This window comes from Protopterus annectens, chromosome 9.part0 (assembly GCF_019279795.1).
Source record: "Protopterus annectens isolate FY-2018-M chromosome 9.part0, PAN1.0, whole genome shotgun sequence".
Taxonomy (NCBI): domain Eukaryota; kingdom Metazoa; phylum Chordata; order Ceratodontiformes; family Protopteridae; genus Protopterus; species Protopterus annectens.
Window position 1 is genome coordinate 1949177110 of NC_056743.1, and position 27219 is coordinate 1949204328.

The 27219-nt window shown below is 43.8% G+C and overlaps 1 protein-coding gene across 1 annotated transcript in view; it reads right to left on the minus strand.

Annotated features, from left to right (window-relative positions):
• Positions 1 to 27219, minus strand: part of KRI1 (KRI1 homolog) — a 1261256-nt gene that overhangs the window by 969858 nt on the left and 264179 nt on the right. Inside the window, exon 7 of the mRNA XM_044084757.1 lies at positions 25582 to 25672. Coding sequence (XP_043940692.1) covers positions 25582 to 25672 — 91 coding nt within the window. The remainder of the gene's footprint in view (positions 1 to 25581; positions 25673 to 27219) is intronic.

The following is a 27219-nucleotide window of genomic DNA, read 5'->3' on the forward strand; positions in this document are numbered from 1 at the left end:
GCAGCTATGCAGAAAAACTTAGCAAATAAACAGAGAAAAAATACTTAAAATCTCAAAAGTGGCTCCCTTCTTCTCTCAGCGTTTTTTCCTCTTGGAGGGTGCTTCACCAACAGCCAACAAGCCTGAAAAGACGCTCAAACCACGAGGCAACTAGGGTAGAATCCCAAAGCAGAGGTAAAGGGAGGATGGCAAAATCATAAAGCATTAGGGGCTGCTAAAATGCCCTGTAATATTGCAGTGGCAAATCCAGCCCTAGACTTAGAATAAAGAGGAAGGTGGTAATGCTTGGAAAAAGTATGTACTGAACTCCAAGTGGCTGCTTCCAAAATATCTTTTGTAGCTACCCCCCCGTAGAAAGGCAGTAGAAGTGGCAGTAGCTCTAGTGGAATGAGGTCTGATTCCAGCCGGAATCTCCTTACCAAAATAGTTTGTTTCGAAACAGGTTTTCCCTGAGAACCCAAAGCAAAAGAAACAAACAACTGCTGAGACTGCCTGAACCCCTTGGTTCTGCTCAAATAATAACGTAACTGCCTGCAAATATCCAAAGTATGCAAAATCTTCTCCCCTTTATTTTGAGGGTTTGCATAAAAAGTAGGCAAATGAATAGTTTGGTTCAAGGCCACACTAGAAACCACTTTAGGCATAAAGGAAGGATTAGTACGCAGAGATACCCTATCCTTATGAAAAATCAGGAAAGGTTCCACCGCCATAAGGGCCTGTAATTCAGAAACCCTTCTTGCAGAGGTAATGGCCAACAAAAAAAAACAGTCTTCCATGATAAATACTTTAACTCAGCAGTAGCTGCAGGCTCAAAAGGTTGTAGAGTAAGCTTTTCCAACACAAAATTGAGATCCCAAGCAGGAGTAGGAGCTCTACGTGGGGGTCTTATGTTCTTTGCCCCTCTAAGAAATTGCTTAAACAAAGGATGGGAAAATAAAGGAGGGTCACAGTCATAGTGAGCAGAAATGGCTGCAGCATGAACCTTTATCGAGGAGAAAGACAAACCCTTGTCCAATAACTCAGTAAGATATTGAAGAGAAACACTTAAATCAGGCTTGGAAACATCAAAGTCCTTTGCTTTGCTCCAAAGAAAAAATCTCCTCCATTTATCAGCGTAAACTTTCCTTGTACTAGGCCTTCTGGCCTCCAAAATAACATTCAAAACTTGTTGTGGAAGCTGAGACCCTCCGGGGTCTAAAACAGAATATGCCAGGCTGTGAAATGCAGAGACTGAATCTTGACATTGAGGAAGTGATTGCCCTCCTGAGACAAAAGATGCGGAATCAAAGGCAGAGGCCATGGAGGCTCCCATACCAAACTCCTCAGTAGTGGGTACCAGTGCTGTCGAGGCCAATCCGGCGCTATCCGAATCATGGATGGCTTGTCTATTCCGGCCTTCAGGAGTACCTTTGGAATGAGAGGCAGAGGTGGAAAGGCATAGGCATGAAGATTGTTCCAACTGAATGATATAGCATCCACCTTCCAAGCTGTGGGATGAAACATTTTTGTGCAAAACTTTGGCAACTGGTAATTTAGTGCAGAAGCGAACAGATCTATGTCTGGAGTCCCCCATAACACTGTCAACTTTTGAAACACATGAGGATCCAGTTTCCACTCGTGAGGATCCACAATTTGTCTGCTCAACACATCCGCTAAGGAGTTCTGTGCTCCTGGTAGAAACCTTGCCTGAAGATGGAGGTGTAAACTGAGAGCAGTCTCCCACAAAATCATCGCTTGCCTGCAAAGAGGGTACGAATGGATTCCCCCTTGCTTGTTGATGTACCACATGACAGTAGTGTTGTCTGTTTGAATCAACACCTGTTCTGGGTGAAGTAAATCCTTGAAAGCCATCAATGCAAATTGCCTGCAAAGAGGGTACGAATGGATTCCCCCTTGCTTGTTGATGTACCACATGACAGTAGTGTTGTCTGTTTGAATCAACACCTGTCCTGGGTGAAGTAAATCCTTGAAAGCCATCAATGCAAATTGGACTGCTAACATCTCCTTCAAGTTGATATGCAAATGTTGAAGTCTGACAGGCCCCGTGTCTTGCACCCATTTTCCATTGAGGTGTGCTCCCCAAGCCTTGTCCGAAGCATCTGTCGTTAGAATCTGACTCGCCTCTGGTCGGGTCACAGAGAGTCCCTTGTTTAGGTGACATTCCTGAGCCCACCACAAAAATTCCTTCTGAATGCAAGGTATTATCGGAATGACAGTGTCTAGATCTTGGTAGTGTTGTGTCCATACATTTTTGAGATACCATTGAAGCTTCCTCATATGCAGTTTGGCATTGGGAAGCACCAGAATACAAGATGCCATGAACCCCAAGACTTGAAGGACTGTCCTTGCAGTCAGCCTGGACTGTAGAGACATTTGATGGAAATAAAGAGAAAGGCTTCTTTGTTTGTCCGGGGTCAAAAAGGCCATCTGGGAAGCTGTATTCAGTCTCACACCCAGAAAGCACATGTCCTGAGAGGGTACTAGACTGGAATTTGTTTCGTTCACAGAATACCCTAGGCATCTTAACACTACCATCACATACTGTAGATGATGCAGAAGTTCGTCTTTGTGTTGTGCAATAATCAGGCAATCGTCCAAATAAGGATAAATCTGTATTCCTTTTAACCTGAAAAAGGCTATCACTGGAGCCAGAACCTTTGTGAACACTCTGGGCGCAGTAGATAAGCCAAAGGGCAATGCAGAGAACTGAGAAAGTAAATTTCCAGCCCGAAAGTGCAGGTACCTCCTGCAACTGGACCTGATAGGAACATGAAGATAAGCCTCTTTGAGATCCAGAGTTACCATCCAGTGATCTTTTCCCAACAGAGGTAAAAGCTGTTGTAACGTCAGCATTTTGAACTTTGGAATGTCCAGATAAGTGTTGAGAATAGATAAATCCAAAATTGGTCTCCACGTGTTCCCTTTCTTTGGCACTAGAAACAGGCGAGAATAAAATCTTAGTCCCACTTCTGACAGAGGAACTGGCTGTATAGCTCCTATTTGAAGAAATAAAGAAATCTACTTGTGAGCCTCCATCCTTTGCCGAGGAGGAACGTCTGGCATGCCTTTGAAAGGAGGCAATGTATGGAAATAGAACTTGTAGCCTCGGTTTATAATGTCCAATACCCATTTGTCCTGGGTGACTAAAAGCCAGTTTTGCTTGAAGAGAGCTAATTTTCCTCCCAAAGGAGCTGCCAGGGAAGAAGAATCTGGCAGCTGAAAATGCAGGTCGTTGGGCCTGTTTACGAAAGGGCTGGCCCCTGCCCTCACCTGCAGATTGTGCAGGTGAACTCCAAGTTCTAGGCCTGAATGTACTGAGAGCTCTGCCCCTGCCACGTCTAGATCTACCCCTAGACTGAGTAGGTCCACCCCTTAGTAGGCCAATTTCTACTAAACTTTGGAGGTTGCACCTGCAAAAAATCTTTAACAGTCTGCATAGACTTAGCCTTGTCTTCCATTTTCTTCAAAACCGACTCCACAGGAGGACCAAACAAAACTTCAGACTGTAAAGGGGCATCCAGAAATCTAGTTTTAACATGCTCAGACAAATTCTGATCCTTAAGCCAGGCGTGCCTACGAAGAACTGATCCAGTGGCAGCCACCCTAGAAGAGGCCTGTACAGCATCAAAACCACACTGCAAAGAATGCTTACCCACCTGTTCAGAGACATGTACTAAATCCTGCAATTCTTTACACTCTATGCCCTCTGCCAAAGCATCCACTTTAGATTTTAGCTGAGAAAGGAGGAAATTCTGATACTTCAACATATGAAACTGGCAATTGAAAGCCCTCATTGCTAAAGTTGAAGAGGTATACACCTTCTTACCCCATCTATCCAAAGCTCTAGCTTCCTTATCTAGAGGAACCTGGATTCTTTACAACAGAAGCCCTAACATCCTTAGGCCCCTGACCAATAGTCTCTGGGTCTATGCTGTGGTAAAAACAAGAATTCCCTAAGCCTCTTTCGTGAATCAGAGAAATCCTGTCCTTCCCGCTTAAAAAGCTCCCTCATGGAATGCAGAGTTTCTGAAAACGAAAAATCCTCTGGAGGAGAAGCAGAAGGAGTGGAATCCTCTGCATCAGAATCCGAATAAGGGGGAAAATCTAGAATATCTTCAGCAGAAGAGTCTGAATCGTCTGAGGCCTGATCCAAACTTTCCAACTCTGGCTCCACCCTGGGCCTCTTATCAGGAGGGGGCATAGAACCTCTAATTAAAGTAATCAAATCTTCCGCCATTTTAAGCATGTGCTTTTTAGGCACAGACCCTGAAGTACCTGTAGGGACACCAGAGGAAGGCAAAACAGACCTGCCCTTAGAAGAAGCCTTAGAAATAGTAGCAGAAGGCCTAACCACCTTAGGCATAGAAGGGAGAACAGTAACCTGAGAGGCCCCTTCAGCTTGACCTGACTCCTGTGAGGCCACATCCTGCAAAATCAAAGTTTCCCCCTGAGACTCAACAGAAACTTCAGCCGGATCCACCTGCTCCACTGCAGCTTCTGCAGGAGTCGTCCGAAACAGACGAATCAACCTGTCTAGGTTTCAAGGATTTGTCTTTGCGCTTCTTCGTGGAAGCGGGCGTCGGAGGATCCGACGGCATATTATAATTACACCGCTTACCAAAGACTAACCTAGCACAATCTAACCTTCTTTTTACAGTGCGCTTATTAAACCTAGCACAAAACCGACACCCGACTACGTCGTGGTCCGGTCCCAAACACGGAATGCAAAGAGAGTGATAATCCCTATGCGGTATCTGCCCACAAGAAATACAATTATTCACTTTTTCTGACATCCGGAATTAACTGAGGCAAGAAAAAACAAAAATATTCCCCAACGGGGTACTTAGCCCAACTTGGTTTCGATCTGAAACTCAGAATACAAAAATTTCAGAACGCCGAACGGCACTTGCAACGCTGCTTCTGCATCGGACCATGCGGCAAAAAAAAGACTGAGGATATGACGTCGATCATGCGCTTTTATACCCTGACGCTCTGATGTCAGATCTGAGCGCCCATGACCGACGTCAGCCTAATACTTTGGTATTCGGGCCGACCGAGGACAGCGGACTACTCATATGTAAGGACTGCAGCAATGTGAGATGAAGAACATCACAATCTGGCCAAGCAGAGCTCCAATAAAGGCTGTCCCTCCTTAGTAGAGCCAAAAATAACATTACAGGAAAGACCACAATGGCTCCAAATTGATAAGTGTGTTTTTAATAATTCCAACCCAAACGACAGAAGTAAAACCAAGTAGGTGGCATGTGGCATGTAGCATTAAATAATTTGAACATCTACTCACAGTAAGACGCTATCCGGTTCGATTCTCAGCTAGAGCGTCTTCTGCGTGGAGACATGTGTGAATGGGCGTACCTTCGTTGAAGGTTGTGCGTCAGGCCTGGCAAGCCGATACGTAAAAATCAACTGCCAATCATTAGCGGACAGGAGTTCCGCTGTGGCGACCCCTAACCGGGAAAAGCCGAAAGACGCAAACAAACTGTTATGGGTAACTGCAACTTCCACAGCTGTACTATGCTCATCATTTTTAATGCTGCAGTATCATTTAGGCTATATGAATTGATTACCAAAGACTATCCAACCTGGCAGAAAGAAGTATATGGAACCAGTTGCCCATCCTGGAAAAGGATCATAAGAAAAGCCTGTTCTGGATCTACAAAAGGAATCCAGTTTTATCTTTTAAAGGTACGAACACAGGACCATGTAGCTGTCTGTAGAATACACAGGGAAGAAAAACGCCCAAACAGTATCCCAAGGACAGCCCTTTTGGAAGTGGTTGGTAAGTAAGGAGGTTAATTTGAGCTCTAGCCATCACGCCTGCATTTTAATTTAAATGAAAAAAAACAGCAGAGGAGGACCACCACGCTTTGTATCACCAAAAATAATGGAACTTTATTACAAACAACAATATAAAAGAAGAGGAATTAGCAATTTCAGGCTCCAAAAGCCCTTCATCAGATTCATCATAACAAAGTATCAATCCCTTTTTAAAGTATGTATAAGCCAACCACCAAATTTGTCAACTCAAACGTTTATGCCGGCTTCAAAGGAAAAACACCATTTAGACCTGGAGCATGATCAGCCCGGAGTTAGGCTATCCATTTAGACGAGGACAATTCTGTAAGGTTAATCAAATCACCACCTCTCAAACCCAACTGTACAGTCTGTAGAACTAAAAAAAGTAAAACCCCGTCCAGAATTGTTAATAACATGTAGGGCAATCGGATTATTTCTAGACGAAAGCTTAATATCACTGACATGCTCTAGGATGCGCTCTTTAAGCATCCTATTTGTTTTTCCTAAACAGAAGCAGCTACATTGGAAGCAGCAAGCAACATAAATAACATTTACACTACAAGTTGCATAAAAATCTGGCTGATATATCTTGTGTGTCACTGGATGGCAAAAACAATCATTTGGATTAATATACCTGCATGTTTTACATCGTCCACATGAGTAAGCGTTTTAACCACTGGGTGGGGGGAAGGTACAAATGAACTTGGTCTTCTCAGGATGCTAACCTGTTTCATTACTCCTCTGTTGTTTAAACATATTTTTTAATGTTAAAATATGACTAAATAACTTCAGATCAATAATTAACTCATGAAGCCTCAGAGAATGAGCAAGTATAAAACAGAGCCCTTTATTCAGAATCTTCAAATTGTAAACTAAATTATTCCTTGGATCCCTCGTAACTAAGCTGACACTTTCATGCGTTTCCTTCCCCGACTGAGGGACCCGTATCCTGTTTGGTAGATGATTGCATGGGGACTGGCAAAACCGGAAAAAAACACACCAGATTCAACTCGTAGTTTAGGTCTCGCTCCAAGTCTGTCAGAATCAACATGAAAAGTATCAACTGTCTCGGCAAGGGAACTCAATTTTTGTCCCTCGTTCATATGGTGATTAACAATACCCTCTCCACCCAGATCCATTTGTGATACTTCAAGGTCTACAGACTTAGGAGCATTAACACCAGATGAGTTCCCAGGACAACAGAGTTGATACTTTGGATGCTATGATGTTATCAATAACACCCATTCGATTAACAGCCAAGTTAACATGGTTAGAATCATCTTTTTTCTTGTTGGCTGAATGCCAAACAAAAATCTCCCCTCTTAAAATCATCATAGTCCCTCTTCAACATTTTCATTTTAATTTGCTGCAATTTGGTTTCATACAGATTCACCATGTAAAATAAATGATCCATTTTAGATATGTAAAAGTCATTACAGAACTTAGTTTCTATCTCACCTTGTTTCCTCTGTATAGCTGTTGACAACGATCTCTCCTGGGGGTCAAAGAACTCAATCAAAAGGCGTATTTACTGAAAACTGGCCTCAATATTGATTCTCTGCCACTGTGCCAAAAGTTCAGGAACTGTATTCCTTTAAGTCGGGATTCTCATGATACGCAGACCCCTGGGTACTACTTTAAAGTGTAGGTAAGCCAATAAATAAAGGCATTGTCACTGCAAATGCTTCAGCTTGTACACATCGTGCTCAAGATCCTGGAAGAGTTCACTGAGCACCTCACCCTCCTGGTTACAATGGGAGTTCGTTAGTATAGGGTCGGTAAAATTCATGGATATAAGAGGGTTACTGTCCTTAGAAACCATCTTCTTAGTTCACTGTTTAAAAGATCTGGTCACAGGTGTCATAGGTCTACAGTCCAACTCGAAAGGATCATCAGCAGTTACAGTAACACCAGCCATGTGCGTAAAGTAAAGGAAAAAAAACAACACAAATCCAGTCCACAAACCTCAGGAAGGCCGAAGGTCCAAACCAGCAAAAATGTAGAAACAAAGACTTTTAAGAAACCTTGCTGGAAGAACAGTTTGCTTGCTAGAGATAGTATGCACCCTAACTACACATTTCCCAATATAGTCAAAGGACAAATATTACACACCTCCCGGTTATGTACTGAAGATGCTGTGTTTAGTGAAGAAATAATTACGCTTCGTACCTTCCTTGAAGCTCAAGGACACAAGACATCAGAATCGGAATTACTGGTATCGCAGGGTAAGGGTCTAGTGAATTCTAATGGGCAACCTTGGTATAATAGCTCAAGACGGGAGCCTCTTGACAGACGGTCAGAAAAAGATGGATCGGTTAACGTACTTCTGATATTTACTTTGAAATAAATAAGAGCATCAAATATATTTGTAATATTATTAAAGACAAGTGGAGAATTCTGTTAACTGACGATAAATTGAAGGAGCTTGTTGGGGAAATACCATTGTTTAGCTTTAAGAACAACTTAAATTTGAAGCTTTTATTGTGTAGAGATGTGCATCCTCTTTGAACTCTTTTTTTTTTTTTTTTTTTTTTTTTTTGTTACAACTAATAAGGTTGGCACTTAACTCCTGTGGACGATGTAAAGTATGCAGGTATATCATCCAAAAATTGTTTTTGCTATCCAATGACACACAAGCTATATCTGCCAGGTTTGTATGCAACTTGCCATAGTAAAAATGTTGTTTATCTTGCTTGCTGCTCACAATGTAGCTTTTTTTACGTAGGAAAAATTAATAGGGTGCTTAAAAGAGCGCATCCTACAGCATGTCAGTGATATTAAGCTTTCGTCTAGAAATAATACGATTGCCCTACATGTTACTAACAATTCTGGACATGGTTTTACTTTTCTTAGTTCTACAGAATGTACAACTGGGTTTGAGAGGTGGTGATTTGATTAACCTTACAGAATTGTCTGAGTCTACCTGAATAACTTTTAGTTATGTACTTACCATAACTTCGGATGTATGGGATCCATCTCGCCTACATTCATAACTGATGGGTTCGGAGCCGATCCGTCGGCTCCGACTCGGCCACTATATACTAGAACGAAGTCTCTCATTGGCTGGGCTTCCCCTTATCCCAGAATGCACCACGCCTGCTTCCCCAGATCTTGTTTGTTCGCTTTCATACATTCATACAGGTACAGAAAACACATACCAATAACTGTAACCAACTAGAGCCCTTCCAGAGGGGAGCTCAGCAAGAGCAATATTTCCTCCAAATCCAAAAGGTAGGGGGAAGGAGGGTGGGTATGTATGAATGTAGGCGAGATGGATCCCATACATCCGAAGTTATGGTAAGTACATAACTAAAAGATGTAATGGGATCCTATCTCGCCTACATTTCTAACTGATGGGACAGCGTCCCTAGCACCTAAATCCCGGGTGGCTCATTGGAACACACTCCTAAGAACTGCGGAACCAAATGAAGCTCTGCCTCGGGAAGCCACATCAACCTTGTAATGAGAAATGAAGGTGTGCGGAGAAGACCAAGTAGCAGCCGCACAAATATCATCTATTGAAACTTTGGAGTGAAAAGCTACAGAGGTGGCCATAGCCCTGGTAGAATGAGCTTTAAGTGGAAAAGGTAACTCTCTGCCTGACTGGGAATAAATGAAAGAGATGCAATCCTTAATCCATTTGGCTATGGTGATTTTGGCAACTGGTAGACCTAACCTATTCTCCGCAAAGGACACAAACAGTTGGTTAGATTTTCGTGTCTGACTGGTCCTATCCAAGTAAAAACGCAGTTGCCTGTGAACACCCAACTGGTGGAAGGTATATTCTGCTCTATTAGAAAAATTTGGAAAGAAAACGGGGAGCTCCAATGACTGCTGAATGCACAAAGGGGATGCTACCTTAGGCAAAAAGGATGGATTCAATCTGAGGGAAACTCTGTCTTTATGAAAAATCAAATAAGGAGGAGTAGAACAGAGAGCCTGAAGCTCTGAAACCCGCTTAGCAGAAGTTATTGCCACTAGAAAGGCTGTTTTCCATGACAGAAATTTTATATCACAAGTGGCTGCCGGCTCAAAGGGACGGGCAGTTAAGGAGGCCAGAACCAAATTTAAGTCCCAAGGGGGCACAGGATGAGCCATAGGAGGCCTGAGGAGCCAGGCTCCCTTAAGAAAGGACTTGCAAAGTCTGTTAGCCATTAAGGAAGGCTCTATGGAAACATGAAAATTAGATATAGCCGCCAGCTGAACTTTAATTGTGGGGACTGAAGAGCCTGAATGAAACAATGAAGCTAGAAATTCCAAGACCTGCGGAACTGGGGCCATAAGAGGATCAATGCCTCGCTGCTGGGCCCAAAAGGCAAACCTTTTCCATTTGCTGGAATACAGCTTAACGGTGGACGGCTTGTGGGAAGAGGACAAAATGTACATCACTTCTGGAGAAAGAGAGTTATCTCTAACTAAGGATGGAAGCGGAGTAACCAAGCAGCCAGTCGTAACGACCGAAGGGACGGATAAGAGTGTCCCGACTGATGAGACAACAGGTCCGGCACTGGGTCCAGAATCCAAAAGCCCTGTACCGCATACTTCTGAAGGAATGGGAACCAAACCTGACGGGGCCAATGTGGGGCGACCAAAATCATGTGGCTCCCTACATGAAGAGCCTTCTGAATCACCCTCGGAAGAAGGGGGATCGGGGGGGAAGGCATAAAGGAGACCGGGGGGCCAATTGTGGGCTAGAGCGTCCCTGGGAGACTGCCCCTGGGAGGGAGTCAGAGTGAAGAACTCTCTGCACTTCGCATTGTTGGGGCTGGCGAACAAGTCGCAACAAGGGAGACCCCATTTGGCGAAGATCTGCGCAGCCACTCTGTTGTTGAGGGACCACTAATGGGGCAACAGGAGAGTCCTGCTGAGCCTGTCTGCAATCACATTGGCTTTCCCCGGAATGTGCGTGGCTACTAAGAAACGTCGAGTAGCTATGGCCCAGCGCCATACTCTCATGGCCTCTCTGCAAAGGGGGTAGGACCTGGTTCCGCCCTGCTTGTTTATGTGCCAAACTACCAACATGTTGTCGGATAGAATCACAATAGTACCTTGGGGGAGAGCCTGATGAAGTGCTTGCAAAACCAGAAGCACCGCTCTCATTTCCAGGATATTGATGTGAAGGTGCGCTTCGCAATCCTGCCAAGTGCCTTGGACAGACCTGTCCAGATAATGACCCCCCCACCCTATCTGGGAGGCGTCCGTGGTCACTGTGGCAACAGGGGGCTGAAGGGTGAAACGACGCCCCCGGCCTGGTTGGACCGACGCAGCCACCAACGGAGGTCCCAACGACAACTGTCTGTAATCAGAACTAGGTGGTTCAGGGGAAGTTCTTGGTACGACCATTGAACCGATAATAGCCATTGCAGCACCCGCATGTGCAGCCTGGCTAACGGTACTAAGAGGATAGTTGCAGCCATCGTGCCCAATAACTGAAGAATCTGTCTGGCAGGAACTCGAGATTTGGGTAACAAATTTAGAATCTGTGATTGTAGAACCTGAATTCTTTCTGATGGCAAAAATGCCTGCATCCTTTTTGTGTCTAACTCTGCGCCTATAAAGGTGATACGCTGAGATGGCCGCAGCACAGATTTTTCCCAATTGAAAGTGATTCCCAGCAAGAGACCCAAAGTTACTGTGGCCATCAGCGCTCGAATCAGTAGATGCTCGGAGGTGGCAGTGAGGAGCCAGTCGTCGAGATAGGGAAACACTTGGAATCCTAGACTTCTCAGGTGAGCTGTCACCACTGCCAGACACTTGGTAAACACCCTGGGGGCTGTGGTGAGACCAAAGGGCAGTGCACGAAACTGGAAATGACTGGTTCCTAGGAGGAAGCGTAAATGACTCCTGGACTCTTGACATATCAAAATGTGATAGTAAGCGTCCTTGAGGTCTATGGAGCACATCCAGACATCCTTCTCCAATAACGGGAGAATGGACTGAAGGGTGACCATCCGGAACTTGGACTTCTTCACAAAATGATTTAATGAGCTTAGGTCCAAAATGGGCCTTACGTCTCCTGTCTTTTTTGGCACCAAAAATAATCTTGAGTAAGTTCCTGATCCGATCTGGTCGGCGGGGACGGGCTGGATGACCCCTTTGCTTAGCAGCTTTGAAACTTCTACGGCTGCTAGATCCCGTTGACTGGGTGGCACGTCCGGGATTCTCCTTGTAGGATGAGGGGGCTTGAAAAAGGGGATGAGGTAGCCTCCGGTTACAATGCGAAGCACCCACTGATCCTTGGTTATAGATTCCCAAGCCTGTGGGTGTTACGACCCCCGACTGGCTCCGGAGAAGCACAGCCGGGCCACATCCTAGGGATGTTGAGGGTAGGAGGAACCACGAAAGGAATCGCGGTCTCCAGAGTTACGGGGGCCTCTGCCACCTCTAGGGCGGCGTCTTCCTGAACCCCCGCCTCTGGAGGGATCACCGTGGAGCAGAGAAGAACTTTTGGGATTTTCTGAACCACATTTTCCCTCCTCTCTGGGCCTTGGGGTAAGGTCTAGAGGGAGCGGAAAAACGGGCCCCAACGGCAGTCAAGGTCTTGCCCTCCTGCTCGCACCGAGTAAGTGTGTCCTTCACCTTGGGCCCAAACAAAGAAGACCCATCAAAGGGGGCGTCGGCGAAGGAAGACTTAAAGGCCTCCGCGAGTGAACACAAGCGTAACCAAGCTTGTCTCCTAAGAGCCACTCCTGTGCACGCTGCTCTACTCGCCCCTTCGGCTGCATAGGAAATGAGCCTCATGGACGAGTTGACAATAGAAGATAGGGTAGTCATCTGGGCGCCTACGGTCTGGGCTAACACCTCAGGAAGATTACCCGCAAGAGACTCTCCTAACTCCTTGAGGAGGTCCCTTTGGAGCCTTGTAAAATGACAGAGATAGTTCAGCGACCACAGGGTAAAGGTCGCTGAAGAAAGGGTACGCTTCCCGTACCTATCCATGCTCCTAGAATCCTTATTAGGAGGATGAATAGACGTTGAAGCCTCTGCCACGTCCTGCTGAGTGGCAGATGCCACCACCATAGCATCAACTGCAACACCCTTAGTGAGGAATTCCTTCTGGGGAGGGGCTGAAAGAAACTTATTAGGTCTGGCAGGCACCGGTTCCACTTTATCAGGATGTTCCCACACCCTCCGAGAGATTAGAGCTAATAACTCGTCGAAGGGTGGAGACACCCAGGAGGAGGAGGAGGCCTGGGCCCCGAAGGCCTTGAGGAAGACTGACTCCTCAGCGGTAGGGGCTTTGGATTGCCAATCGCCTCTGTCTCAAGATCTCAAGGATATCCGAGAAGGAGACATCATCAGAGGATGATTTTGGGGACCCCTTCGCATCATCGAGGTCAGTATCTGAAGTGACGGACTCATCTTGGGAATCAACGTGCTTCCTCTTGCACAGTTTCTTCCTTGGGGATTCATCCGAAGCAAATTCAGAAGGACCCCCCCCCCCAGAAGAAGGGAACCCTCTAAGGGGGTATCCTCAGGCCCCGGGGCCCCACTGTCGTGGGAAAGAATGTCTCCAGAGGCACCAGTACCCAAAACTTGGGACGGTGAGGTAGAAACCTGCTGAACCGGCAAGGTCATGGCCAGCGCACTCCTCATGGCCTCAAAAGCAGGACCTCCAGACTCTGCAGAGGGCACTTGCTGAGAGACCACGGTGGTACCGGGAATATCTGTGGCCGATGCTCCGAGGGGAAGACTGGGCATCGAAGAGGCGAGCTCCACAGTGTTACACCCTCGGCCCCCACCGAGGAAGACCCGGTACCAAACCCTGACACCGAGGACAGGGTAGGAATGAAGGTCGGAGCAGAGAAACTCCGAGGGGGTCCCTGCACCGACTGGACGATTCCGCTGCGCTCTACCAGCACCGACTCCAACGGCTCCAAGGGGGTCGGAGGAGGAATCAAATGCACGGAATGGGGAATCGGCTCCGAAGCCGAGTAGGCTGGAGCCGAGATCATTTTAGTAAAAACTGGGGACTGGAACAGCCTCTGGATAACCCTATCCAAATCCGAATCCGACAACCTAGAGGATTTGGAGGAAATAGACTGGGGTCGAGAAGATTTCTGCCTCGGCTCCGATAAAACAGGGGATCGGCTCCGAAAGGGTTCCAACACTATCGGACCCGAGACCGGAACCGTTTGTAAGGATGTTGGCGGCTCCGGGGCAGAGGGGGAAGAGTCTGAGCTGCACACCTCCAATGGCTCCGAGACCAAAGGCGCCGAAGTAGGTGATTGGCCTCTCGATGCACTAACCTGCGGCTCCGACACCAATGGAGCCGAGGAAAGAAGCACCGAGGCAGACTCTTCAGCCATCGGCTCCGAAGCCATTGGAGCCGAGGAAAAAGTCGTTGATCCATGTTTCTTAGATGTCGGGTCCGATGGACTGGTCGGAGCCGACGATCTATGCTTCTTGGGTGTCGGGCCCGACGGACTGGTCGGAGCAGACGATCTCTTCTTTTTAAAAGCTGGAGATGAAACCAACGCTTCCTCAAATGAAGGCTTAATAAGACCTCTAAGTATCAGCTTGTTTTTTTCTTTCCTGTAGGACCCTGGAAGAAAAAGCGTGACAAACACTGCAAGTATCCTGTAGATGTTTAGGCCCTAAACAGTACACGCAGACAGCATGGCTGTCTGTAATAGACATTTTATAATTACATTTAGCACATTTTTTAAATCCTGATTTCTGCTCCTTAGACATACTGAACACAGTAGAAACAGGTAACAGATAGCTAGAATACACAGAAGTAAACTAATATATGGGCTAAAGCCCTCTAACTTAAACGAGCTTAGCCCGATACAACAGGTAAAACAAGAAACTATTTCAGTCACACAACAAGAAAATAAGCACACAATAAGGGCAAAGGCCCTCTAACTTAAACGGGCCTTGCCCAGTACACTAGAAGCTCGAAAAAAATATAAAATTCTAACTTTCACAAAAACTGACCACAACGCCACAAAGCTGTTAAAACAGCTGTTTGTTTAAAAGCTGACAGAAACCCTAGCCAAAAAGACCAAAAAGGTCAAGAAAATACACTTAGCTCCAGCCAAGTCGAGACCACGTCCAGCTTGAAAAGTGGCAAACGAGATCTGGGGAAGCAGGCGTGGTGCATTCTGGGATAAGGGGAAGCCCAGCCAATGAGAGACTTTGTTCTAGTATATAGTGGCCGAGTCGGAGCCGACGGATCGGCTCCGAACCCATCAGTTATGAATGTAGGCGAGATAGGATCCCATTACATCTGAGTTTTTCCTCTGAAGCCAGTCTTAAAGGGGTGTAAATGTTTGTGCTGATGAATTTGGTAATTGGCTTACACATACTTTAGAAAGGGATTAATACTTTGTAATGGTGAATCTGATGAAGGGCTTTTGGAACCTGAGAGCGCTAATTCCTCTTGTTTTATATTACTGTTTTTAATAAAGTTACATTCCTCTTGTTTTATATTGTTTTTAATAAAGTTCCATTATTTTTTATGATACACAGTGTGGTGGTCCTCCTCAGCTGTTTTTTTTTCATTTGCATTTTCTATTTTTGCTGGTTTGGACCTTCGGAGTTCCTGGGTTTTGTGAACTGGCTGTGTGCATTTTAATTTACCAAAACTTTATTAACAATGGGTAACTTCTCTACTCAAGGAGTACCCTATACCTTCTTCTCTTTGCAAGAAAAATGCGCTCCATTTTACCTACTTTACACCTGCATTACATACAACAATGCTCTCAAATCCTTAGCAGTAATACTGTTTTCGAGCAAATCCCAAAATCCTGGAACTCACTACTTGTAATAAAAACATCAAGGCAGTGTCTGCCTTACCCTTTTCTATCAAAGTCTTTAAAAATACTTAAATATACTGACTAAGGAAACAGTCCAGTGGCATTGCCTAATAAACTGTGATCATAGCCACCATCCTGTACAGAGGGTCAGATCAGATTCTCACCCCATCTCCCAATCCTGGTTCTACCTAACAGATGGACTTGTGTTCAACACAGTCTACTTAGATAACTTCTAATTTGTTCTATGTACATGCTGTACTAATTTATGACTTATGGTATATTACTTCATCACGTAACTTCATTTTATTGCTTCTGCTTGTAACTAGGTCATTTGTCAAAAGGGACTACTGAGGTTCACAGTCCTCCAAAATAAGGTAACTGAACATATGTACTGTCTACTAATGCACTACGCACATTTTGTTTGCTTCCTGGGTTGTGACTAAAAAGCATTTAAGTGACCCCCACTACCTGAATAACATACAAATGATTAAAAGCATAAGCAAATGATGGCTGTACAGTGGTGCCTCACAGCACTCGGTTCTCTAGTTTGGTTTCCAGCTGAGTATATTCTGTGTGGCATCTTCCTGTGCCCATATGGGTTTTCAAAAACATCTCTCGTTTCCTCCCACATTTCAAAGATATGTTGACAAGTAGATTGGCAACCCTACAAAGTATCTGCAGGTGTGTACAAGTGTGATGTGTGATGAAACAAAATTCCTTCCCAGTCTGGTTCCATGCCCTCCATCAGATACTTGCTGATATAGGCTTTGATCCCCCCCCCCACACACACACACAGTTCTCAAATGGATAAAATGGATTCCAGAAAATTAAAGAACAGACAAGGGTAGAGATTCAATTACTTAAGTTACTTCACCTTCTCATATATGAACACATTTTATGACAAGAATTCTAGCTTTACATAAAGCATGATAAGTGCACTGGTAACAGTGTGATTCAGCAAAGTGTAATCCACTTTCCATGTTACATTTACTCCAATTCCTTCCAAGCAAGTTGAAGAAGGCTTTTTCTGATGCAGTCATATAAAAGTCATTAGATAAATTATGATCTGTTAATCCACAGCACATCCAGATAAACATCATGGCTAAAATAATCTTTATTATACTTCTGACACATGAAAACAAACACTTTAAGCAAACGAGAATATGTTTGTGTCACAGCTGCCAAAGAACAATGTGAAGGAAACTTAAAACGTCATAACTACTCCAAATCTAAGTTCAGTCTGAAAACATAATTCAGAACCATGACTGTTCTTGCAGTCCACTGATGTTATGTAGAACAAAAGGAAATCTGTTATTTACTTTCAAAATAGCCTGTTTGAATGAGAATACATTCAGCAACCGCACACATTTTACCAGTTCTTAAAACGTCAATCTTTAAGTGCATGTGCATATACACCTAAATTTAAAAACAATTTATACTCTGGGCAAGACACTTTCCAGAGTACTTGAGCAGCAATATAATGGCTCTGTCTCAGGCCTGCACATTGTTTTCAAGTATAAAGTGTTTTGGAATCTAAATCCACAAAAATGGAGACCACAGTACACTGACTAGTTTACTAAAATCAGCCAAGCCCTTTTTAAGTCCACGATATATTAGATGTCTTCAGAGTTACTTAATGAAAGCACAATCATTATCTACCAATTTGATTAAAAGCATGTGGCATTAAACATCAATTATAACATGTTACCACAAAACTAATTTAGGTACATTTTCAAAATATAAAAAACAGCCTTCCTAGTCCAAGATGACAAAATTCTAACTTTTGTATAGTGCCAAGCTTGTTTAAACCTGGAATATCTCTACACATCTGCACCATAATGGGTTGCAAATAGAGGACTTAGAAATGACAAAAAAAGGCTTTCAAAGAGATAACTTGTAAGTGTCCATTTTTTGTTAGTTCTACTCCAAATCTAAGTTCAGTCAAGTTTGAATCCCATTTTGAGACAGACATATAGAGATATTCCAAGTAACAAACCTAGCTCTTACAAATGTGTTTTTTTGGAAAATGTGCAGATTTACACATGAAGGCTTAACAGAGGAAACTACAGTTGTGTACACTTACCATAAATGTAGATGTTCGAGTGTATTCACTGTTGCAGTCATTACATTTGGGTAATCCTGCTGGCAGGTTGCCCTCAGTCGGCCTGAATTCCAAAGTCTTGGGTCCTGCGTCGGCTGTCGTCACCCCTTCCCTGACGTAAGGTTTCCAGGGGTATACAAGAAGAAGCCAATGCCATTTTCTTTAGTTTTTCTTGCCCCAGATGTCAGGTGCCCCCTAAAAGGGTAGGCAAAATTTATATCTATATATAAAATTACATGCAGCAATATGAACTTTACCTTCATGCACAAGCAAATACACCACACAGGTTGTATAAATCAGAGAAGGAAAGATAGGTTCCATCAGAAGAAAAGGGGGAATGGCGGGTGGGTAACCTGGACTGCAACAGTGAATACACTCGAACATCTACATTTATGGTAAGTGTACACGACAGTACTATGTTCTTCGTGATTCACTGTTGCAGTCATTACATTTGGGTAGATTCCCAAAGCTATGGTTGGGAGGCTGGAGCTAAACAGCATTAGGAGCGGCTATAAGACCCTGCAGAACTGCAGTGGCGAAGCCTGCCCTGGATTTAGAGTACAGTGGCAGATGATAGTGCTTTGTAAAGGTGTGCACTGAACTCCAAGTAGCTGCCTCTAAAATGTCCTTGGCTGGTACTCCAGTGAGAAAGGCTGCTGAAGTGACTGCAGCTCTGGTGGAATGTGGCCTAATGCCCTTAGGCACTGGCTTGCCATGGTATAAGTAGCAGAAACGAATGCAGTGGCCTATCCACTTTGAAATAGTCTGCTTTGAGATATCCTTTCCTTGTGATCCTTCAGCATATGCCACTAGTAACTGCTGTGTCTTTCTGAAAACTTTGGTTCTGTCCAAGCAGAATCTAAGCTGTCTGTGTACATCCAAAGAATGTAGAATTCTTTCCCCCTTGTTCTGTGGATTTGGATAAAAAGTTGGCAGATGAATGGTTTGATTAAGAACCACACTGGACACCACTTTAGGCATACATGCTGGGTTTGTCCTCAGGGAGACCCTGTCCGGATAAAAAATGATAAAAGGTTACACAGCCATGAGTGCCTGTAGCTCTGAAACTCGTCTTGCAGAAGTTACTGCTAGGAGCAGAGCTGTTTTCCAAGATAAAAACTTTATATCCGCAGTAGCAGCTGGCTCAAAAGGAGGCAGGATGAGTTTTTTCAAGACGTAGTTGAGGTCCCATGCAGGCACTGGTGATCTCCTTGGAGGCCTTAAATTTTTGGCTCCTCTGAGGTACTGTTTTAATAAGGGATGAGAAAAGATTGGTGGCTCTGCATTGTAATGGGCCGAAATAGCAGAGGCATGAATTTTAATAGATGAGAAAGATAGGCCTTTGTCCAGCATCTCAGTTAAGTATTGTAAAATCTGAGGAATATTTGGCACAGTTGTATCTGTTCCTTGTGCCTGGCTCCAAGCACAGAATCTCTTCCATTTTCCAGCATAAGATTTTCTAGTACTAGGCCTTCTGGCTTCCAAAATGACATCCACCACAGCTTTGCTGAGAAGTGTGTTTTGTATGACTACATTATTCGCCATGCTGCCAGGTTTAAAGTTCTGAGCTGGCTGTGCAGGATCTGATTGTTTTGCTGGGATAGCAGATGCAGTACTTGAGGTAATGTCCAAACTGGGCATTGAGACAAGCTCCTTAATATTGGGTACCAGTGCTGGCGGGGCCAGTCTGATGCAATCAGAATCATCTTTGGATTCTCCTGTCTGACCTTTAGGGGTACCTTCGGGAGGAGAGGCAGAGGGGGAAAGGCATATACTGATAGGTTTTTCCAGCTGAAGGATAGGGCGTCCACTTTCCATGCTTGTCTGTGATAAATCCTTGTGCAGAATTTCTTTAGTTGGTAGTTGTGAGGGGAGGCAAATAGATCTATGTCTGGGCATCCCCATGTCCTTGTTATCATGCTGAACACTTGTGGATCTAGCTGCCACTCGTGGGGGTCCATGAGGTTTCTGCTTAGTTCGTCTGCCAGAGTATTTTTCCTTCCTGGCAGGAACTGTGCCCGCAGATGTACTTGGTAAGTCAATGCTGTGTCCGACAAAGTCATAGCTAGTCTGCAAAGGGGGTAAGAATGTGTGCCCCCCTGCTTGTTTATATACCACATGACCGTGGTGTTGTCTGTCGTTATCAGTAACTGTCCTGGATGAAGTAGGTCGTTGAAGGCTGTCAGGGCATTTTGAACAGCTAGCATCTCTTTTTGATTGATATGTAGATGCATTTGGTTTGAGGTCCATGTTCCCTGAATGCATCTTCCTGCCATTTGGGCCCCCCAGGCATAATCTGATCCATCCGTTGTTAGTGTCTGCCTGGATGGGGGTAATGTGAATGGCGGTCCCTTGTTTTGGTGACAAGCCTTTGCCCACCATCGAAACTCCTGTTGCAGGCAGGGAATGAAAGTAATTATGGTTTCCAGGCTGTGACAAAGTTGAGTCCAAACACTTTTTAGGTACCATTGAAGTTTCTTCATATGCAGTCTTGCATATGGAATTAATAGGATGCAGGATGCCATGAAGCCCAAAGCTTGCAGAATTTTTCTTGCAGATAACTGGGCCTTTGTTACTAACATGCTGAAATAGGTAGCCAGTTGCCTTTGTTTGTCTGGCGTGAGATAAGCCGTCTGGGCAGTTGTATTTAAGCTTGCACCCAGGAATATTATCTCTTGAGAGGGTACTAGTTTTGATTTCTTTTTGTTGACTGTGTACCCTAGGCATGTTAGAAGTTTTTTCACAAACGCCAGATGCTGCAGAAGGATGTCCTTGTTCTCTGCTTGAATTAGACAGTCGTCCAAGTAAGGGTATATTTGTATTCCTCTTTGTCTGCAGAATGCAATTACTGGTGCCAGGCACTTTGTAAAGACCCTGGGCGTAGTAGATAAGCCAAAGAGCAGTGCAGAGAATTGTTAATGCATTGAGCCAGCCTTGAATCTGAGGTATCTTCTGCATATGTCTGATTGGAACATGCAGGTATGCCTCTTTTAGGTCTAAAGTTACAAGCCAAGCGTTCTTGCCCAGCATGGGCAGAAGCTGCTGCAAAGTCAACATTTTGAATTTTGGTATATCCAGGTATGTGTTCAGAATCGATAGGTCCAGTATTGGCCTCCAGGCCTTGTCCTTTCTGGGCACTAAGAACAGTCTTGAGTAAAATCCTTGTCCCCGCTCTTGCTCTGGCACTTGTTGAATGGCCCTCATGTCCATGAGGGATGAGACTTGTCTTTTTGCCTCTGCCCACTGATTTTTTGGCAGATCTGCCAGCCGTTTGCCTTTGGCAGGGTATGGAAATGGAACTTGTAGCCTTGTGACATGATATTTAGAACCCACTTGTCCTGGGTTATAATGTGCCAATTTTGAGAAAAAAGTGCTAATTTTCCCCCTAAGGGTGCTGCCAGGTATTAAGTGCTTGGTGCAGGCAGGGGGAAGTAATTGGGGCTGTTTCCTGTAAGGTTGTGATTTGTCTTCTCCACTTTTGGAGGTAGAAGCACCTCATTGCTTTGACCTGTATGAACATTGCGCCTTGGATCTGCCCCTTTGAGGTCTGTCTGACACAGGAAAGGACCAATTCTTTGTTGGCCAGTGTCTACTAAACCTAGGTGGTTGTACTTGTAAAAATCTTTGACAGTTTGCATAGATTTAGCTTTGTCCTCCATTTTCTTTAACACCTCTTCTGCCTTAACACCAAACAAAGTATCATGCTGTAAAGGTGCATCTAATAATTTAACTTTAACATGATCTGGCAGATTTTCTTCCTTTAACCAAGCATGCCTTCTAATTACAGAACCTGTAACTGCGGCCCTGCAGGAGGCCTCTAAAGAATCAAAACCACATTGCAAAGTATGCTTTCCAACTTGTTCAGCTGCATGCAATATATCCTGCATTTCATTGTTTTCTGCACATTCAGAGTTTAACAACATTTTCTGTTTAAGCAATGACATGACATGTTGCTGATATTTGAGCATATGAAATTGATAGTTTAAGGCCATTATAGCCAAGGTAGCAGATGTGTAAACCTTTTTTTCCCCATCTGTCCAGTGCTCTAGAATCCCTGTCAGAAGGGGTAGGGTTTTTTACAGCGGAAGCCTTAACTCCCTTGGGACCCTGAGAAATAGTTTCCTGGGTCTGCAGCAGGGTTTTTAAAAAGGAATTTATGTGAGTCAGGAACCCTGTAATATAGTCAGGCTTAACAGGAGCTGGAGGTAAGGAGTCAGGGGTAATGCTAGACTCCGAAAACACATCATCTACAATGTCTAACACAGGGGGGATGGCAAGAGGCTTGTGCTGAGGTAGTAGCAGGAAATCCCCTGAGCCTCTTTTTAGATTCTGAAAAATCTTAGCTCTCCCAGTGGAAATGCTCCCTCATGGTATGTAAGGTTTCCCCAAAAGAATAGTCCTCAGGAGGAGAAGCTGAAGGTATGGATTCTTCAGCATCAGAATCCTCATAAGGGGGAAAAGAATATTCCCGATCAGAAGAGGAATCAGAAGAAATGGAAACCTGATCTGAAGATTCATAGTCAGTCTCTTGCCTAGGCCTCTTATCAGGAGGGGGATGGGAACCCCTGATCAAGGTAATCAAGTCTTCGGCCATTTTGAGCATCTGTCTTTTGGGCATGGAGGCCTGTCCATGTGGCTCTTGAGTTTGCTTCTTTGCCTTTGAAGTCGGTTTAATGTATAGATGTTTGGGTCTGAATACACCCTCAGAAGCCGGTGCCTGCTCAGCGGCTCCGGACCCATCTGAAGGATTAGCGTCCGAGGCTTCAATACCTTGAGTTTCCAGCGGCATGGCCGACTCCATGTGGGAGTCGGTAGCGGCCTGCAACTCTAAAGTAGCGGTCGTCAGGGGCTGCGAAAGCGCCTCACTGAGAACCAGCGAACCGGCGAATGGCTTAGGAGAAGCTTCGTCATCGGTTTTTGGCCTCGGGTGTCTTTCTTTTTCTTTGCGTTTTTTGTGTACTCCGGTAGTCGGATGGCTTTCCGACGACAATTCTGGATAATTAAACTTGAGTCCAAAATAGTTCAAAGCAAAATCATACCGGCGCTTAATTGGTTGGTTAAATCTAGCACAAAACCGACAATCCAGAAAGTTATGATCGGGGCCTAGGCAAGGAATACAGTAAGAATGAAAGTCCTTATGAGGTATTTGCTTCCCACAAGAAATACAATTATTAACTTTTTCTGACATCGGTTCTGGAGCAAGAAAAAAGTTTCCCCAACGGGGTACTTAGCTTTTTAGAAGACTTCGGATCTGAAATTCGAACATCTCAGGAGTCGGCCGACTGGCACTTGCAAACTGCTTCTGCTTCGGGCACCGCGCGGCAAGAAAGACTAAAGAAAATGGCATCTGCTGCTTCTTTTATACCCCTGACGACCTGAAGTCAGGGAAGGGGTGACGACAGCCAACGCAGGACCCAGGACTTTGGAATTCAGGCCGACTGAGGGCAACCTGCCAGCAGGATTACCCAAATGTAATGACTGCAACAGTGAAACACGAAGAACATGTATAGCTAGATTAAATAAACAGAAAAGGAAGTAAAAGCTTACCCACTTACAGTTATGTACAACATTTTGACCATTACAAAAATCATGCATTATACAGACGTGTCAGAATGTATAAATTGTAATCAATTTACATTCTGTGTAGGAATCACATTGCTAATGATTGGGATAACTTGCTAGCAAGCATGTATAAATGCATCTATTACCCCAGATTTAAAAGAAAGAACTAATATATAATATTTCCAAAGCTCTAATCCAACAAATTAAATGAAGTTTCGTTTTCAAGTGTGATTAAACAAACTGTAGTACTTGTACTGGTTTCTTTAGATTAAGGATTCTTTTGACACTTTGAATAAGTATCCAACTAAGTTTCGTAGAAACCTGTGTTTAATTGGCACTTTGCTATCACAAAATGTTAATCACAGTAGGATATAATGGCTTATCATGCATTTATCAAACAACTTGATTATTAGGTCTTGACTACTGAGGAAATTAATGCACTTAGTTTTAATACACTGGCCTTAGGGTTTACTGGACTCCAGTTTTGTGGTTTTAATTCATATATTCCTGGAGTCTACACTATGATTTTAGTTTGTACATTCCTGGACTCTACACTGTGAAGATGAATTTTCCTGTAGTTTCGGTTTTGCAATCCAGCCCATAAAATGTATGCGCATCCACAGATCTGCTTCAAAATATCGCACTACCAAAACATTGAAATTCATAACATTGAGGCCAGAACATTAGAAACATAACAACATTGAACATTTAAAATAATGAAACTTGTAACATCGAAATAGGTACTGTTCACGTCAGGCAGTACACGGATGTCCTACATGGAGATCACACTACACTCATAACAGCAGCTATTCCATTTAAACACTACATTTAACATGAATCTGTACTTTTATCAACATTTTTGAAGGGGGGGGGCAAGCCCCACTCTGCCCCCCACACCCACTGCTAATTAAATATACTAACTCCGAGATAGCACTACAGTGGGGAAAAGGGTACATTTCCCAATCCCCATTGTAGTGCGATCTCCATTCAAAAATGCTGAAAAGCCTACAGTTCTTCTATTAAGTGCTGTGTTTAAATGGAGGAGCTTCTGTTATGACTGCAGCGTGATCTCCAACAAAGACTTCCGTGTACTGCCTGACATGCACATTACCTTTTTTGACGTTACAAATTTTGTTTTTTTAAACATTCGATGTTATTAGGCTTCCTATGTTCTGGTCTCAATGTTATGAATTTTCAAGTTTTATTAATGTGATATTTTGAAGTACATCTGCATCCACATATACCGAGCTTTACACGCATGTTACTATTTATATACAGGTACATGCTAGAACAAATCTCTTATACAGCTCACTAATAAAGACATTTTTCAATTCTGATGCATGGAACTTATGGAGTTGCAGAGATCAAGCATAATTCACTTACATACACAAACAACAACTATGCCTTATGCTGGTATGGACACCAACAGATACATGGCAACTCAAACATGCATAGCACATCCCCAGTATGTTCACACAGGCATGCAGTTCCACAATCCAACCAATACAGGCACACAGTTCCACAGTACGACCAACACAGGCACACAGTTCCACAGTACGACCAACACAGGCACACAGTTCCACAGTACAATCAACACAGGCACACAGTTCCACAGTACAATCAACAGAGCCACATAGTTCCACAGTACGACCAACACAGGCACACAGTACGACCAACACAGGCACACAGTTCCACAGTACGACCAACACAGGCACACAGTTCCACAGTACGACCAACACAGGCACACAGTTCCACAGTACGACCAACACAGGCACACAGTTCGACCAACACAGGCACACAGTTCCACAGTACAACCAACACAGGCACACAGTTCCACAGTACGACCAGCACAGGCACACAGTTCCACAGCACGACCAACACAGGCACACAGTTCCACAGCACAACCAATGCAGGCACACAGTTCCAGAGTACGACCAACACAGGCACACAGTTCCACAGTACAACCAACACAGGCACAGAGTTCCACAGTACGATCAACACAGGCACACAGTTCCATAGTACGATCAACACAGGCACATAATTCCACAGTACAACCAACATAGGCACACAGTTCCACAGTACGATCAACACAGGCACACAGTACCATCAACACAGACACACAGTTCCAAAGTATGAACATCACAGGTATACAGTTCCACAGTATGATCGCACAAGCACACAGTTCTCCAATATGATCGCACAGGCACGCAGCTCCCCAGTATGATTGCACAGGTGCACGGTTCCCCAGTATGATCGCATAAGTGCAAAGTTTCCCAGTATGATCGCATAGGTGCACAGTTTCCCAGTATGATCGACAGGCACACAGTTCACAAAAATACAAACCTCCTCTTCTTTGGTTTTTATTCTCCTTTTGAGCAGACCAGATCCCTCTTCATCCTCACTTGTATCGTTGTCTGCAATAAACTTCTGAAAACTGTCAGAAGGAAAGAAAAAGACTTTGAACTAGACAGAAAGAAGAACAAACAGTATTGTATAAATAAGCTATAAATGAAAGTTATGTAATTATCATAATCCTATATCTATAAGAGTGGGTCCATTGCTTGTGATTTCTAAGAACAGGGATGCAGGCATCAGGACTGCTTGGCCAAGCTTCCAAGGCTTGTTAGTACAGCCTGCTATGAGCAGATGGGGTTTGAATCACACTACTGTCACCACATTTTATGACAAACAGGGGTAGAGGCATTAAACACAGTATCACTGTTGCCAAATCATGTCAGGCATAGGGGTACACAGCCTAAATCTGCACCACTAGCACCTGTTTATGAGGGACAGAGATTACAGAACTTGAACCTTGTGTGACTGCCACTAATTATGTATGCAAGAGGTGGCTAGCCTTAAGAAATTATGGCAAAAGCACACTACTGCCTTGGGTTAATGACCAACACATAAATAAGCTTTGCACTGTCAAAAGATACAATCACCAATTTTCAGAATTCTACCCTCCACAGAAGAGCTTAGTGCTCATCTCACCAGCAGTAAGGGAGACATAACTGAACTATTTTCTCATTCATTTTCACAATGTTTCCCAGGAGGGGCGACATTTTACTTCTCCAGTGACAATACCTTTTTCCTGTTTTCACAGTACATGCAATCACCAATCAGATTATCAATCTGATACCAAGATCCCGGTTACTTTCACTGATCCAATCAATATTAAATTGTAACAACTGACAGCCAAGTAGTCTCTGGCCGAAAAAGAAGATAATAGTCAAACTAATACCGAGAGAAAACACTTCACTAATAACGTAAGACATCAGGTCACAAGTTTTTATAAATAAGGAAATGAAAGTTCCTTTTAATTTAAAAGTAGAGAGCTTATTATAAACACAAAATGGCACTGTACACGGAAAACAAAATGTTTGGTATGGATAAACATTACAGATAGAAATACATGTTTTGTTACTTCCAATTACTTAATGTAGGTAACTGAAGCCTTGTTTAGAGAGATTTCGAACACAAAATCTAATTTTCCCTTTAAAACAAGCTGTTAGAATACACAGAGTCGCATTCCATACCAACGTAAAAGTAGCATGTGAAGAAAACAGTGAGTGGGGCAGTAGTAAACAATTGCATATTACAATTGTATATTCTTTACATCTACTACAATACAACTACTTATGTTTTTAAAAAACAAGAAAATGTACATCATCTAACATTTCTTCCCCCTTCTATACCATAACTGAGTTTATTTACTTGAGGGACTTCCAAGGAAGATAGCTTGGGAAGAAAATGTATTTCCATAGTTAATTACCCAAGTTCCTGTCTTGGAAGACCTTGTATATTTTCTCTCAGTAAAAACATGTTATCTTCAGCTGCCATCTTTGTATTTAGTAGTTAACTCTGCCCTTTTAATTGGCTGTTGGGTCTCTGTACTTGCATGGTATTCTACAACTAAGGTACACCCTGGTTTAGCAGTAAATTTTCTGACCCTGGGTAAGGTATGGTTGCTGTGACAATACA